This window comes from Globicephala melas, chromosome 8 (genome assembly GCF_963455315.2).
Source record: "Globicephala melas chromosome 8, mGloMel1.2, whole genome shotgun sequence".
NCBI classification, from domain to species: domain Eukaryota; kingdom Metazoa; phylum Chordata; class Mammalia; order Artiodactyla; family Delphinidae; genus Globicephala; species Globicephala melas.
Window position 1 is genome coordinate 49,634,006 of NC_083321.1, and position 14,120 is coordinate 49,648,125.

The 14,120-nt window shown below is 51.3% G+C and overlaps 2 protein-coding genes across 5 annotated transcripts in view; one reads left to right on the forward strand and one right to left on the reverse strand.

Annotated features, from left to right (window-relative positions):
- Positions 1–1,084: 1,084 nt before the first annotated feature.
- TOMT (transmembrane O-methyltransferase) lies at positions 1,085–4,473 on the forward strand. Its single transcript, XM_060303636.2, has 4 exons — positions 1,085–1,194; positions 2,075–2,348; positions 3,462–3,658; positions 4,153–4,473. Exons 2-4 carry the CDS (start codon positions 2,090–2,092, stop codon positions 4,471–4,473), a joined length of 777 nt encoding a protein of 258 aa, XP_060159619.1. The 5' UTR covers positions 1,085–1,194; positions 2,075–2,089.
- A 676-nt stretch (positions 4,474–5,149) lies between these two features.
- ANAPC15 (anaphase promoting complex subunit 15) overlaps positions 5,150–14,120 on the reverse strand; it is a 69,710-nt gene continuing 60,739 nt past the window's right edge. Inside the window, exons 3-7 of one of the 4 annotated variants that reach the window (XM_030831141.3) lie at positions 8,220–8,292; positions 6,706–6,835; positions 6,128–6,187; positions 5,667–5,804; positions 5,150–5,512 (exon numbers count right to left, since the gene is read on the reverse strand). In XM_030831141.3, coding sequence (XP_030687001.2) covers positions 5,453–5,512; positions 5,667–5,804; positions 6,128–6,187; positions 6,706–6,835; positions 8,220–8,292 — 461 coding nt within the window. In that variant the 3' untranslated portion in view covers positions 5,150–5,452. Of the gene's footprint in view, positions 5,513–5,666; positions 5,805–6,127; positions 6,188–6,705; positions 6,836–6,972; positions 6,990–8,219; positions 8,293–14,120 lie in introns of those variants that run through there. The other 3 variants (XM_070046156.1, XM_030831147.3, XM_070046157.1) reach the window with 3 other exon arrangements.

Consider the following 14,120-nt stretch of genomic DNA (forward strand, 5'->3'; position numbering starts at 1 on the left):
GCGGATCATATGACTTCAGCCTCTTCCGGGTCTCAGCCGGAGACTTCCACTGACGGTTATAGAAGCCCTCGTGTTAAGTGTATTATGTGTTCCCGTGGGCGCCAGGCTACCTTTGTGGGCCAGTGAGCGAATTTATACCAACTGCCGTCATGAAATACTCTCCTAAATGCCTTTAGAGGGGCGAGTAGGATCCAGGCTCTATGCTCCAAGAGTACACACCGATAGGCCCAGTTGCCTGGTGCCAAGGCTGGCGACATACAGAGGGTGTGTCACCCAACCTGGACTGGGGATCTGAGACTTACTGGAAGAAGGGACCTTATACCTTCACAAACCGAAGCAGAGTGGAGCTCAATCCTGGTGGAGGAGATAGAGGCCACCTCAGTGATCTCCTTGCCCTCAGGCATTTCTCTTCAATCTTGCCTTTTTACAGCAGTCATAGTAATCTAACACACAAAGCTCACAATCAGTGCGCTTCTTAGAAGCATCCCACATCTTCCCTTGGACTCAACACAAGTCCAAGTCTGTCGTGCAAGATCTTGCAGAGCCTGACACCCACTCCAGGCCCAGGGCAGTGGAGCAGGGGTTGGGGGAATGCCTCACCAACCACAGGGAAATACTTGGAGTTTCCTGGTTGACTTTCTGGACTTTACACACATGGCCTGGCACACTGTCTCCCCACCCGGTCTGCCTGCCCAAAGCGCCTGTGTTCATGGAGCATGCCTTCTAGTGCTCACATTATATTCTCTGTTCCTGTGTCAGTCTCTTCTAACAAAGGTGGAGTTCCAGGGGGACAGGGACAGGATCCGACTCTTCTCTGTGACTCAAGCCTTGGCACTTGCTTAGGATTTGGAATTATTGAGTAACTCACAACCTCCCTATCACCTTGGCTCACACCATACCCTATGTCCTGAACCAAGGGATTTGAGGAGAGGTCACCAAACCCAGTAGCTTTATTACCCCTCAAATCAAGACCCCGGAGTTCTGTAAGTTCTTTGAGGGCTCCTGAAGGGTAGGAGGCAGCTCAAGCTTGTACCTGGGGTTGGTAACTTGAACTGCAGGTCTCAGGTGACAGCAGCAGCCTCAGCATCAATAATTGACAGCAAGTCCAGCCTGCCTCAGGGTTCTTCCCCACCCCAAGGACTCCCCCTCCTGTCCTATGCTCTGATCTTCCCCAAGCAGGAGCCTCCAGCCCAGGTAAGCGGGGCCCTTGAGTGTGGGTTCCCAAGCGCATCAATTCAGATTCACCGTCACTCACCTACCTATTCACCCCATTCATACACTCCTACTTTAATTTTTAGTCACCACCACCAGTGGCCTCAAAAGGGTCAGATGGTCCAGTGCGTGGGAGAAGACAGGGCACTTATCCCAGACAGGGGGTGGGGGGAGTGGGGAGAAGAGGCTGAGTTGGGGGAAAGTGTGTGCTGTGTGTATATGTGAATGTAAATGTGAATGGAATGCTGAGAGAGAGGATAGGAGGGGAGTGCAGGGGAGGGAAAATAGGACTAGAGAATAAATATACAATCACGGACTGTTCCCACCCCCAGGGAAATGCTGACAGAGGGAGGGTCCTGGGGTGGTTAAGGATATCTCATCCTAACACGCCATGGAGTGTTTTGATTGCCTTTTACTGAGGCAGAAGAGTGACAGTGAAGGGGTTCCTGACTACAAAGTTGTGCTCTTTTGCTACACAGTAATGGGTCAGAGACCAAGCAGGCAGTGGGTAAGGTGGGAGGAGAACTCAGGAAGGAACTGGTGAAAGGGGTTCTGAAGAAGAGTGACTACAGAGATAAGGGAAAATGGGTGGAGGGAGCAAGGTGAAGATGAACCAGGAGTAGGAAGAGGTAGTTTGGGGTTGGGTGCTGAACATAAGACAGTATGTTGTCCTTGAAAGTACGTGGGCTTGGAATCAGACCAGCTTGGATTCAAATCCTAGTTCTTCCGTGTGACTCTGGACAAAGGACTTAACCTTTCTGAGCCATGGTGTGTAAAATATAGGGATAATTGCTACTGGTAAGGGCTGCACAAATGACAGGCAAACGACATGTGTGGGTTTCCCTCCCTTCCTCCACCCCAGGCCCAGGTAGGGACCATGTCCCCCGCCATCGCGCTGGCCTTCCTGCCACTGGTGGTGACATTGCTGGTGAGGTACCGGCACTACTTCCGACTACTGGTACGCATGGTCTTACTCCGGAGCCTCCGAGACTGCCTGTCAGGGATGCGGATTGAGGAGCGGGCCTTCAGCTATGTGCTCACCCACGCCCTGCCTGGGGACCCTGGTCATATCCTCACCACCCTGGACCACTGGAGCAGCCACTGCGAGTACCTGAGCCACATGGGGCCTGTCAAAGGTCAGTGTTCCTTAGCCTTCTGCTCCAGGAAGCACCTCCAAGATGGTGAAGGAAGATCTGGGATTTGCCACTGCCTTACTGGGTGAATTAGGCAGGTTCTTGATCTTCTGTGGGTCTCTTTTTTCTTCTCTGGAAATGAGGGGGCTGGGCAAAGTTATACATTCATCCAGTAAAATTTATCACCACCTCTTTTGTACCAGGCATGTGCTAGGTGCTGGGGGAGGAGGTAGAGGCCAGGGATGAATCAGCCACAAAGGCTGGCATCAAAGGGGGCATGATACAGGAGAATAACCACCTCAGCACACAACCCAAAACCTTGTAATTATCTGTGTCTGAGTCTTTCTCCCCCACCATGGAGGTTTCTCCAGCCCATTCAGGGTAGCTGTCTGGCTGGATTTGTCTGAGTCCCAGCTGTCAGCACATGTGTTTTTAGAGTCTTATTTAAGAAATTCATCCAATTCAATGGTTAGAAAGATATTCAATGAACAAATCAAGGGAGGATGAAACTAGAAGGTCTAGCAAAGACCTCTCGGGAGCCTGGACAGTGGTCTCTCAGAAGCCTGGTCTCTCTCTGGTGGTTGTTTCTGCCTGGGCCCTCCTGGAGGAAGCAACATTTGAACTGGGCCTAGAGGGATTGCTTTCGAGTTGGCCAGGTAGTTGAGGACAGAGGTGGGGGAGGACAAAGCCAGCCACATATCTAAATGTGGCATGAAGAAATGAACCAGCATGGTTGGCTCTGGGCACAGTTGTTTGGGATGGCTGTGGTGGGAAGAATTGAGAGCTGAAACTGGAAAGGTAGGATAGGATCAGGTCCAAGAAAGTTCTGAATGTCAGGCTGAGGATCCCACGTTCAATCCCAAAGGCCTTTAGGTTCATAGGAACCAGGGAGCATTAGGGTCAGATTTGTCAGAAAGATTCCTAGTGTTTGGTGTGAAGGAGGCAAGCTGAGAGGGGCAGGGAGGCCACTGGGGCTGCTAGGACTGTAATCCAAGAAAGAAATGAGACTCCCGCTGGTTGGAGGTTGCAGTGGCAAGTGGGCATTTGAGACCCCTTTCCATGAGGGCCCCTGCATCCATCTCCCATGTCTGCTGCAATAACCATCTCCCCCCATAGGTCAGATCGTGATGCGGCTGGTGGAGGAGAAGGCCCCTGCTTGTGCACTGGAGCTGGGCACCTACTGCGGGTACTCCACACTGCTTATTGCCCGTGCCCTGCCCCCTGGGGGTCGCCTTCTCACTGTGGAGCGGGATCCACGCACAGCAGCAGTGGCTGAAAAACTCATCCGCCTGGCTGGCTTCGACGAGCGCACGGTCAGCCCCCACCTCCCCAACCCTGGTCTCTTTCCTGCCACCCCCAGCTCTGCCCTAGCCAGCTTCCCCCATGGGGGAATCCCACCTAGGAGAAGGAAACAGCTCCACTTAGGGAACTGTGAACCTGGAGAGTGTATGAGCTCTTGTTCTCCTGTTCCAAGTTACTGGCATGTATCTGCTGCTGGATGACAAAGAAGCAGTTAAGAGGAAAGTCTCTGGAGCCCAGCAAATCTGGGTCCAAACCTTAGTCTGCCTCTTGTTGGCTGTGTGATCTTGGGCAAAGCACCTGTCCTCTGAATCTCAGCTTCTTTACTAGCAGAATGAAAATCACAATGCTGATCCTGACTCCTTGGGTTCTGAGGCCAGGGGAAATATGAGAACACACACGGAGACCTAGGCCAGGGCCTGGCACAAAATAAGCCAGATCCCGGTAGGGTCTGGTGTGGGAGAACAACCGCTCCCACCCTCATCTCCAACTCTTCCCACCCCCACAGGTGGAGCTCATCGTGGGTAGATCAGAGGAGGTGATCCCGCGCCTAAGAACCCAGTACCATATGAATCGGATTGACCTGGTGCTCCTGGCACACAGGCCCCGACGTTATTTGAGGGACCTGCAACTGCTGGAGGCCCATGCCCTGCTGCCAGCTGGTGCCACAGTGTTAGCTGACCACGTGCTCTTCCCTGGTGCACCTCGCTTCCTGCAGTACGCCAAGAGCTGTGGCCGCTACCGCTGCCGCCTCCACCACACTGGCCTCCCTGACTTCCCTGCCATCAAGGACGGCATAGCCCAGCTCACCTACTCAGGGCCTGGCTGAGGTCCAGGCCCAGGGGTACTTACTGCTGCCTCCCCCCACCCCCCAACCAAGCAAGGACCTCAGAATATCCCCTCCCCTCCCTGCTTGTGGACTGACACATACTGGGCTCAGGGCTAGGGAGTCTCTCCTCCCACCTCTGTCTCACTCTGGCTCCACACTAACCTGAGGCCTCAAGTTCTGTCAGGCTGTTTGATCCCACTGGTCCCCCTCCTTCCAGTCCAGAGTCATGGACTGACAGGCAAGAGACTTCAGCTCACAACACAGCCCTGTCACTGATTTGCTGGGTTACTCCATGGGAATCCCTACCCTGCTCTGAGATCTAATCTGTTCTAACACCAAGGAAGTTGACTAGGAGAGCTCCAGGGGCCTCCCAGTTCTGGCGCTCAGAAAGCCTGCCTCCCACCCCCCACCCCACCCCACCCCATGCCATTCCAGGTGGGATCAAAGGAAACAGTAAACACTGAGTTAGAGGCCCTGCAGGAATGGCTGGGTGCAAGCTGGGCCAGAGGAAATGGCAGTGGAGCCTGGGCCCACAGCCAGGGCTACCCTGGCCTTCCATAGCCCCAGCCCGCGTGGCCAGGTAGATTTGCCTGAAGTCCCTTGAGAACCCTCTCCCCAAAGCTCAAGAGAAGATGCTGCACTCCTCTAGGCCCCACCAAGAAATAGGGAATAGATGTGGGGAAAAAAATCAGTCCTGTGTCTTTATTAAAGAGAGTTAGAAAGAGACTAGATCTGGCAACCAAGGGATGAGGTGCTGGCCAGAAAGGTGGGGTGGGCTCAGGCTCTGCGGATTCAAGGGCAGACTGATGGCCTGGGAGGGGCCAAGGATACCAGGTGCTGGCAGCAGCTAAGGAGGTGCCCGAGGGTGAGCTTTCAGGCACCGGGGCAGGGGGGGTTGGGTGATCAGCTGGGTCTGCAGGGGCTCCAGGATAGGTTGGGCGGGCCTGGAGTCTTTCTGAGACCACCCTGCCTTGTCTACCTAGATCATCCACTGGTCCTGATCCTGCTCGTTGCCTTCCATGTCCACCTGGAGAGGAGGCTGGGTGTGGGTGGGGAGGGGCCTCAGCCACCCAGCCAGCCCCAGTCCCAGATCCTGCCCCTGGCTGGATCCAGGGTTTCTGTACCCGCTGGCTGCCAGTGAGGTCAGGGGTAGGGGCCCAGGAGCAGAGGCCCTGCCCCACACCCCTGCCTACCTCATTGACCTCTCCATCGTCAGGTGACTCATTGTAGTCATTCATCTCATCCATGTCCTGCATGTCCTCATCATCCTCCGAGTCCTCTTCACTGTCCTCGTCGTCGTCTTCATCTTCCTCTTCCTCGTCATCATAGTGCTGGTGAGGCAGGGAAGAGCCTGTAGCCTCTACAGGTCTGCCTGGGCCAGTTCAAGGACTGGCCCACTTGGAGCCTCTCTCTGGGGACAACGAATGAGCTCCATTCCCCAGTCCTGTCCCACTTTAATCTAGCAGGCTGGTGCACGTTCTGCAGGACCTTAGTGCTGAGCCCAGTGCCCTCCCCCTCTACGTCCTCTTTTCTGTCCTCCACCCAGAGCTGAGGACCACGACTGCTCTGGAGTCAGAGGCCAGACCTTCCGAATTAGAGCAGAGCCTTGGTCCACCTGGGCCCCACAGAGGCCCCACCTGCTGGAGCCACTCACCTCTGAGGCCGGCTTGCCAATAGGTACCAGGTTGTTGTCTTTCTCTGCAATGCTCTGGAGCTGTGGCCACAGGGGGAGAAGAGCAAGGCCAGGGCCCAAGCAGGGCAGTCAGGGGCATGGCACTCACCTGCCCTGCCCCCAGGAAGACCCCCAAGTGTGAAGGAGAAGCTTCCTTCCAGCTCTCTGCAAGATTCAATCCCTTTCTCTCCTGTCATCTGCCACTTACTTATGAACTTGATCCAACTACGTAAACTCTCTGGTCCTTGGTTTCCTCATAAGCTTATGGTGAGGATGAAGTGAGACTATCAGCCTAGAACATGACATCTGCTAGGTCCTCAATAAACAGTCAAAATTATTATTTTCTATGCTTTAGGGAAAAGAGCCTGGGCTCCAACCTGGCCTAGAGCTCCCACGGTCCCCTGGCAAATTAGGGTAACACAAAAGTGAGAACCTAGGCCCCCAGCTCAGGACAAAAAGCTCCCCCAGGGCAGGTCTCCAGAGTAGGTCTGGGTCAACGCCAGTGAAGGGGGGCGGGGCACCTGACTGAAGCTCCACCGCTGTGCTATGTCCTCACTCACCCAGGCCTGATGCTGCTGTTCTTGCTGCTGCAGCTCTGTCTCCTCCACACAGGGTCGATCCAGATTAAACCACAGTGTCTCAGTCACACGGGGGAAGAGTGAGGGAAACAACGTGGACATGGCTCCTAGACTGAGGAAAAGCGTCAGGTGAATCCAGCTCTCAGATGTGTTTGGTTTTAGTTTGTATTTGGTTACATTTTGATTTGGGGATTGGGTAGTGTGGAAGGTAGCAGGAAAGTACCCCTTCCCTGTGGGAATCAGACAGACCTGGGTTTGAGTCCTGGCTCCACCGCTTACTAGCTGTTTGACCTTGGCCAAGTCACTTAACCTCTCTGAGCCTCAGTTTCCTCATCTGTAAAACGGGGACAGTAACAATTATGCCACCCTCATAGTTATTCTGATAATTAAGTAATTTACTTTATGGGTAAGTAAAGCTGTTTGTAAGCTGTTCAAGGAGGGAAGAGAATGGAAGCCAAATGTAGAGAGAGGAAACCAGAATGCAGACTGGCCTTACAAAATTAAAGACAGCAGGACTCTACTGAAACTCTCTCCACCTCCTCCAAACACTGAGACCTACTTTCTGCTCCTCCATGCCGCCCACACCATACCCACCCAGTGTCAGAAATTTTGGACCCTGACCACCTCTATCATGAACCACAGCCAAACTGGGGGGCAGGGAGGGGAAGTGTTATCACGTGCACGTATGGCTCAGTAACATTCTAAAGGTATGAGCAGATGAAAGACTGGATGAACTAACATGTAAGAGAACAAGTATATTCAGCTCAGATTCAGCAGCTGAGGGAGCTGAACGGGAGGTCCCAGAGAATCTGAATTAAAACCTTTCAGCTCACAGGAAAACTGAGGCCCAGCGACAGGCAACGACTGGCTCTAGGTGCCACGGTGAGTTGGGCATAGAACTCTCGCGGGGAAGAGATCCAGGCCGGGCACTAGAGGTGAGCAGGAGAAAAGGATCTACGTCTAATTCTGCTCTCGCCCTAATGCACTTGACCAATCCGGGGCCAGCCGCTGCCCTTCCGTGGAGCTCAGCTGCCCGGCGCGTTTAAGAGGCACAACAGAACCCTCTCTCAAGTCCCATAAGCACTGAAGGGCCAGAGACCGCGGCTCCGAAAGCCCAACCCCTCACCGCAAAGCCACCGCCCATTCTCGGCTTATTATGATAATGACCGTGGAGTTGACCAACAGGAAGAAGGCATGGGCGGGATCCAGGCAGGTATTTGGGGTTGCTACCGAGAAAGGAGCGGGGCCTGGATAAGGCCAATTAACTGCAAGAACTGCTGGGTGACAGGAAGTGACACCAATGAGTGACGGACCTTGTGCGACGGGGTGGGGCTTAGTTTCGAGGAAGCGGCCAATGAGCTGGAACTCTTTTAATGTTAAAGGGAGTGTGAACAGGCAGCTCCTGAGGAGGCGAGTCAAGGGAATGAGGTTTCTCTGGGGAAGGGAGGAAAGAAGGGGCAAAGAGACAGCAACAGCAGCCTGTCTTATGTACTTACCGCGCCGGGAGTCGGCAGGCGGCGGCGACCCGGAAGCACTTTATTCTCCCTGAGCGGAAGAATCCATCGGAACCTGGGACACACCAAACGCATGCGTCCTTGGTCTTCTTTTGTTTCCCGCTCCCGCCCACCGGACTGGAAGTGACGTTACACACGTTAGTCACGTGTTGGGTGGAAATTTGGCGCGCCTGCTCTATTGGCCCCGCCTTGAGTCTCAGCCAATCGGCCTCTCCAGCCTGGACCCGCCCCAACGGCCCCATTTAGCCCCGCCTTTCTGTCCCCAGGCGGTATTTGCTTGCCAATCCCTGTTGAAAAACACCTGGTGGCAACCAGCGTTAGTACTAGGACTGTTTGTCTTGCTGCGTCCCAGGAAAATTAGTCTGCTTCTACCCCAGAATCGCTGGGTGATTTTACGCCTCGCCCCTCCTGTTTGTCTCGTCTCCCCCTCAGTTTCCCGTTTGGGTGCATACATTCATTTATGTATTCCTTCGACAGAAATATTTGAGTCCCTACTATATTCCATATTCCAGGCCCTGCTAGAAGCTGGGGCTAAATCTAGGAACACGGTCCCTGCCCTCAAAGACCTCACAGACCAGTGGGGAAGCCAGACTCTGTAGACCTGCAGTGGACTCACTGGTCTCTTAAGACTGCCTTTCCAGTTCTGCATTCCAGATTTTGTAAGGGCTTGATTACCCAATCTCAGGCGCAGCATTCTGCTGCTGGGAAATTCAGCTGCCCTCTCCAGGACTGGGCTAAATAAGCTTAGCTGTCAGCCTTGTCACATCTCTCTCCCACTCCTTTGCTGATGCCTCCGTTTTACTAACCTCTGACTCAGCTTCCCTTTCAGAGATCCTTATGCCTTCTGGCAATGTAAGTCCTTCAAACCCAACCCCCATTAAGCTCCATCACTCACCAGCCCCTTTCACGGCCAGCAGTCATCCATAGTTCCCCTCCTGCCCTGACCAAATGTGTGACCTTTAACAAATCCCTTTTCCATGTCTGGGCTCAGTTTCCTTTTCAACCAGCATCATAATCTCTGCCCAGCCTTCTTCGCATCTTGGACTGATGTGAGGATTTCATGAGATAACATATTTAAGAGGTAGTGTACTGTGCATATCGACTGTCATTGTTGACAAGCAGCTCTGGGTGTTATAAAGTTTTTCATTAGAGTAAAATTTGCCCCTTGGAAATGTCCACCTTTTTCTTTCATTCATTCAAGCAATATCTACTGAGTACCTTACATATGCCTGCCACTATTCTAAGTAATGGATACACAACAGTGAACAAAACAGACCAAAAAAAAAACAAATCATGAGGAGACTCATGGTGCTTCTATTTTAATGAGAGATAAATAAAGAAGATAGGTAAATAAAATATATAGTTTTAAGACTGCAGTAAATATTGAGGAGAAAAAATAAGTCAGAGAAGTGGAAATAAAATGTTGGTAGGGGAGACGTTTCCTTTCAGTTAGGGGGCCAAGGAAGACCTTACTGGGAAGGTGACCTTTGAGTAAAAGATCTGAAGAAAAAAGAAAGGGGGCACTATTCTGATATTTAGGGAAGAACATCAGGAAGGAACAAGTGCAAAGGGCCTGGAATGGCTGGAGCATAGTGTTCTGTGGGGAGAATGGGAGAAGACGAGGATAGAGATAGGAGCCAGAGAGTACAGCTTCGCAGATCACGATAATAAGGACTTTGGTTTTACCCCATTTACCCCATGTTGAGGATCCCGTGAAGGGTTATGAGCAGAGGATCCACACAATCTGATTTAGATTTTAACAGAGTTACTCTGGCTGTTTTATGAAGAAAAATTCAGTGGGGTCAGTGGCAGAAGCAGGGAGACCAGCTGGAAAGACAAGGGAGGTGCTGGTTTTGGGGGGAAATATCTGGAGCTCATTTTTGAGTGTGTTGGCTTTGAGATGTCCATTAGAGTAGGGTTGTTGAGGGAGCAGGAGGGCATATAGGTCTGAAGGTCAAGGGAGAGATCAAGACTGGAAATATCAGTTTGAGAGTCATCAGCACATGGATGGTGTTTAAAGCCATGAGAGTGGATGAGCCCACCAAAGGAGTGAGTGTAGATGGAAAATCATTTCCTTCAAAATTCAGAATTTGAGAAAACTAGGAGAAGCAGCAAACTAATGAGAAGGAGGGCCAAGAAGGTAAGTTGGGTGGTATCCTGGAAGCCAAATAAAAAAGGGGTATCAGGAAGGAGGTAGTGCTGCACTACAGTGAAGTTCTGTATAAAACTGTTCCTATTTGTTTCCTCAGCAGACCATGAGCTCCTTGAGGGCAGAGACTGAGTGGTTTCTAAGTCCCCAGAACCCACCCTTGACTTCTCCCTTCTCCATCCCTTATCTGCTCCTTCAGTGTCCCCAGCAGTCACTCCCTCTGGTTCTTTTAGTTACAGGATCCCTACGTCCGGCATCCTTTGCCTCCGTCCTTCCTGACAGCTCTGGCCTGATGGAAATCCCCCAGTAACCTAGAGTTTCTTACCTAGCTCCTCAGCCAGGTTCAACAAGCCATGGTGAGCTTCCCTGGTGGTGCAGTGGTTAAAAATCTGCCTGCCGATGCAGCAGACACGGGTTCGAGCCCTGGTCCGGGAAGATCCCACACGCTGCAGAGCAACTAAGTCCGTGCGCCACAACTACTGAGCCTGCGCTCTAGAGCCCGCAAGCCACAACTACTGAGCCCTCATGCCACAACTACTGAAGCCCGCGCACCTAGAGCCCGTGCTCCATGACAAGAGAAGCCACTGCAATGAGAAGCCCACGCACCACAACGAAGTGTAGCCCCTGCTCACCGCAACTAGAGAAAAGCCTGAGCACAGCAACAAAGACCCAACGCAGCCAAAAATAAAATAAATTAATTAAAAAAAAAAAAGCCATGGTGACAGGGGAAGGGGAAAAGGAAGAGGGCTAAGTGGAAATTTGGGGTGATACCCTATTTTTGGCTCAGGCAACTGAGTCAGTGATGGTGCCACATTCATTATCCACCATTTATCCTTACCAAGTGCTTGAGTTTTTTTTTCCTTTCATTTCAAGGATAATAAACTAAGACTCTGAGGGAATTTCCTGGTGGTCCAGTGGTAGGACTCCATGCTTTCACTGCCGAGGGCACGGGTTCAATCCCTGGTTGGGGAACTAAGATCCTGCAAGCTGCGTGGAATGGCCAAATAAAGAAATAAATAAAGACTCATATTCCTTAAAAATATAAAATTTAAAAAGGTTAAAAATTTGCCTCATATTCCTTCATCTGTTCCACTATTTGGTCGACATTTATTGAGTGCCAATTGAGTGCCAGACACCTTGATAGGCCCTGGGGACAGAGAGATGAAGCAGAAATAATTCCTATCCTAGAGGAGAATACAGTCTAGTGAGGACTAAGACAGTTATAGACAATTATAGAAGAGGGTAGTAAATATTAAAATCAGTGTATACAGAGAGTGTTATAAGAACACAGAGGAAAGAGAGATGAATGGATTCTGGATAAACTGAGTTTAGACTTTGTTTGAAGGAAGGAAACATTTATTTGAACGGGCCTTGAGGGATGAGTAGGGGTTTACCTAGTAGACAAGTGGGAGAAGGGGATGCACAAAAAGGCGTATTGCATGCAAAGGCACTGAGTTAAAAGCAGATGATGTATTTGGAGAACACTGAGAATCTTTTTGGGCAGAACTAAGTGTCTCGGGGTAGAGAGAGAGATGAGGAGGAACGTTAGGGGGACTCTGATGGGGTAGGGCTTTGGTGGCCCTGAGATAGAGTGGATGTGATGAGAGCCAGGCATCCTGGGACTTACCTTGGCTCTATTACTGACTTTCTGGAGACCCGAGGCAGGTCCCTCCCGCTCTCCCAGCTTTCATTTTCTCTAACATAATATCCCAACCATAATATCCCATAATATCTCCAGCTCTGGTGTGAATCCCTGGAAGACACTTCCCTGACGTGGCCCCTTCTGTCCTGAGATGTCACCTGCTTCCTCGTGTTTTACCCAAGCCAGGGCCTGGGCTGAAAGCAGAAGGCAGGATGGGGATTTCCCAAGTCAGAAATAAATCCAAAGCCCGTAGGCTGGAGAGAGAAATCCATGGCTCTGTGCAGAGAATTCTCCAGGATCCAGGAAGGCTTAGACCTGAGTGATGTGAATTCAATGCCAGTGAGGGCTGCTTCCATGGTCCTTGAGGAGTATGGCTGGCCCTGGTAGGGGACAGAGGGAAACGTCAGTCACCATCTCTTACGTATACCGAAGGATATTTGGTCTCCAAAGAGCTTTCACACTTGTCATTTCCTCTTATCCTCACCCCAGTCCTGGAAACCCTGCTCCCAGTTAGCCTATGAGGAACGTGAGGCTCTGGAAAGTGAAGTGGCTTGTCCGAGCTGAAGCTACAACTTAAGAAGGTCAATCTTGCATTCGCTCCACAAAGCTTTCTTATGAGCCAGTCTGCGCTTGGTGATGGGGGACCCACAGGGGAATCAGATCTGAGTCCTAATCCCCTGGAAGCCCCCAGTCTAGTTTGGGAGGCATCAAGCAAATCATTAGGCCCTTGAGGGCAGGTCTCTGATTCATCTCTATTTCCTTAGCACACAGCACAGTGCCTGGCACAGAGTAGCCACTCAAGAAATGTAAAAGATGGGCTTTTCTTCCCTTCAATCTAATGGAACTGAATTCATTAGACATGTGTTCGTGTGACAATTGCTACACTAGAGACAGATTCTGAGAAGAGTGGGGGCAGTGAGCAGAGAAGGGTAACATGTGGGTGTGGAGGTGGGGAGGGATCCTCAGGGAGATGAGACTTTGAAGGAGGAGAAGTCAGGAGAGGACAGTCTAGACAAGAGGGGGCTGCAAGTGCAAAAGAGGCCTGAAAGAGTGTGGTGTGCCTGGGGCATGGCCATGCTTGCGGGCCTCCTTGTGGCCATCCTGGTGATGGGCACAATGAGAGGACACAGGATGAAAAAATGGTGCCCTTGTTACCAAGTCCAAGCTTGTACCGCTCACTGCATGACAGGCCAATAAATCGAGATATGAGTTGTTGGGATAAGGAATAGTGACTTTATTTGGAAAGCCAGCAGACCGAGAAGATGGTGGACTAGTGTCCCAAAGAACCATCTTACCTGAGTTAGAATTCAGGCTTCTTTTATACTAAAAGGGGAGCAGGTGTGGCTTGGTGTAGGAATCCTTTGTTCTTGCAGCTGTCCGTGTAGGTGTGGTCACAGTATTCCCATATAACTTCAACAAGACAAATGTTATCCTCTGTTCTGCACCTTTTAGTCTCTACATGAATGGAATGACACCTTAAAGGGTCCGAGCCTTGAGAACGGGCTATCCTGTATATTTCAGGTTATAGGCAACATTCTTTTACAAAAGGGGCAAAGCCAGCATAACTCAGTACAGGCAACAGCACAAAGGTCAGTGCTAAAGGAATTCAATATGGAGTCAGGTTTGTTATTCTCTGTTATACCCTGTCCTCAAAGGATGACACATACCCTTGGAGAAGGACGAGGAGACATTGAGAAGGGCTTCCTTGAGCAGGAGAGACTTCAGCTGTACCTTGAACCATGCTTCAGAGTTAAAGAGTGAGAAAGGAGGAAAAAAGAAACCTTCCTGGTGGGAGGGGACTCCCTGAGCAGGCACTGGGGTGTGTGGTGAATGAGGAGACTGCTTGGCAGGAGAGCATGGCAGGCGTGTGGAGATGCTGTGAGGAGCTGGAGAGCCCCACTGGGTGGGCTGGCTGAGGGAGTATACTTTTGCTTGGGGTACAAGATTCCTCTACCTCAGGGTCATTGTAATGGAGCAAATGGGCTCGTTGCCTGCTGCCCAACGGAAAGACCAAATAGCAGGCAACAGTTGTGTGCAGAGAGAAAAGATTTTATTGCAGCCAAACTAGGAGACAGGAGGCAGTGTGCAGATG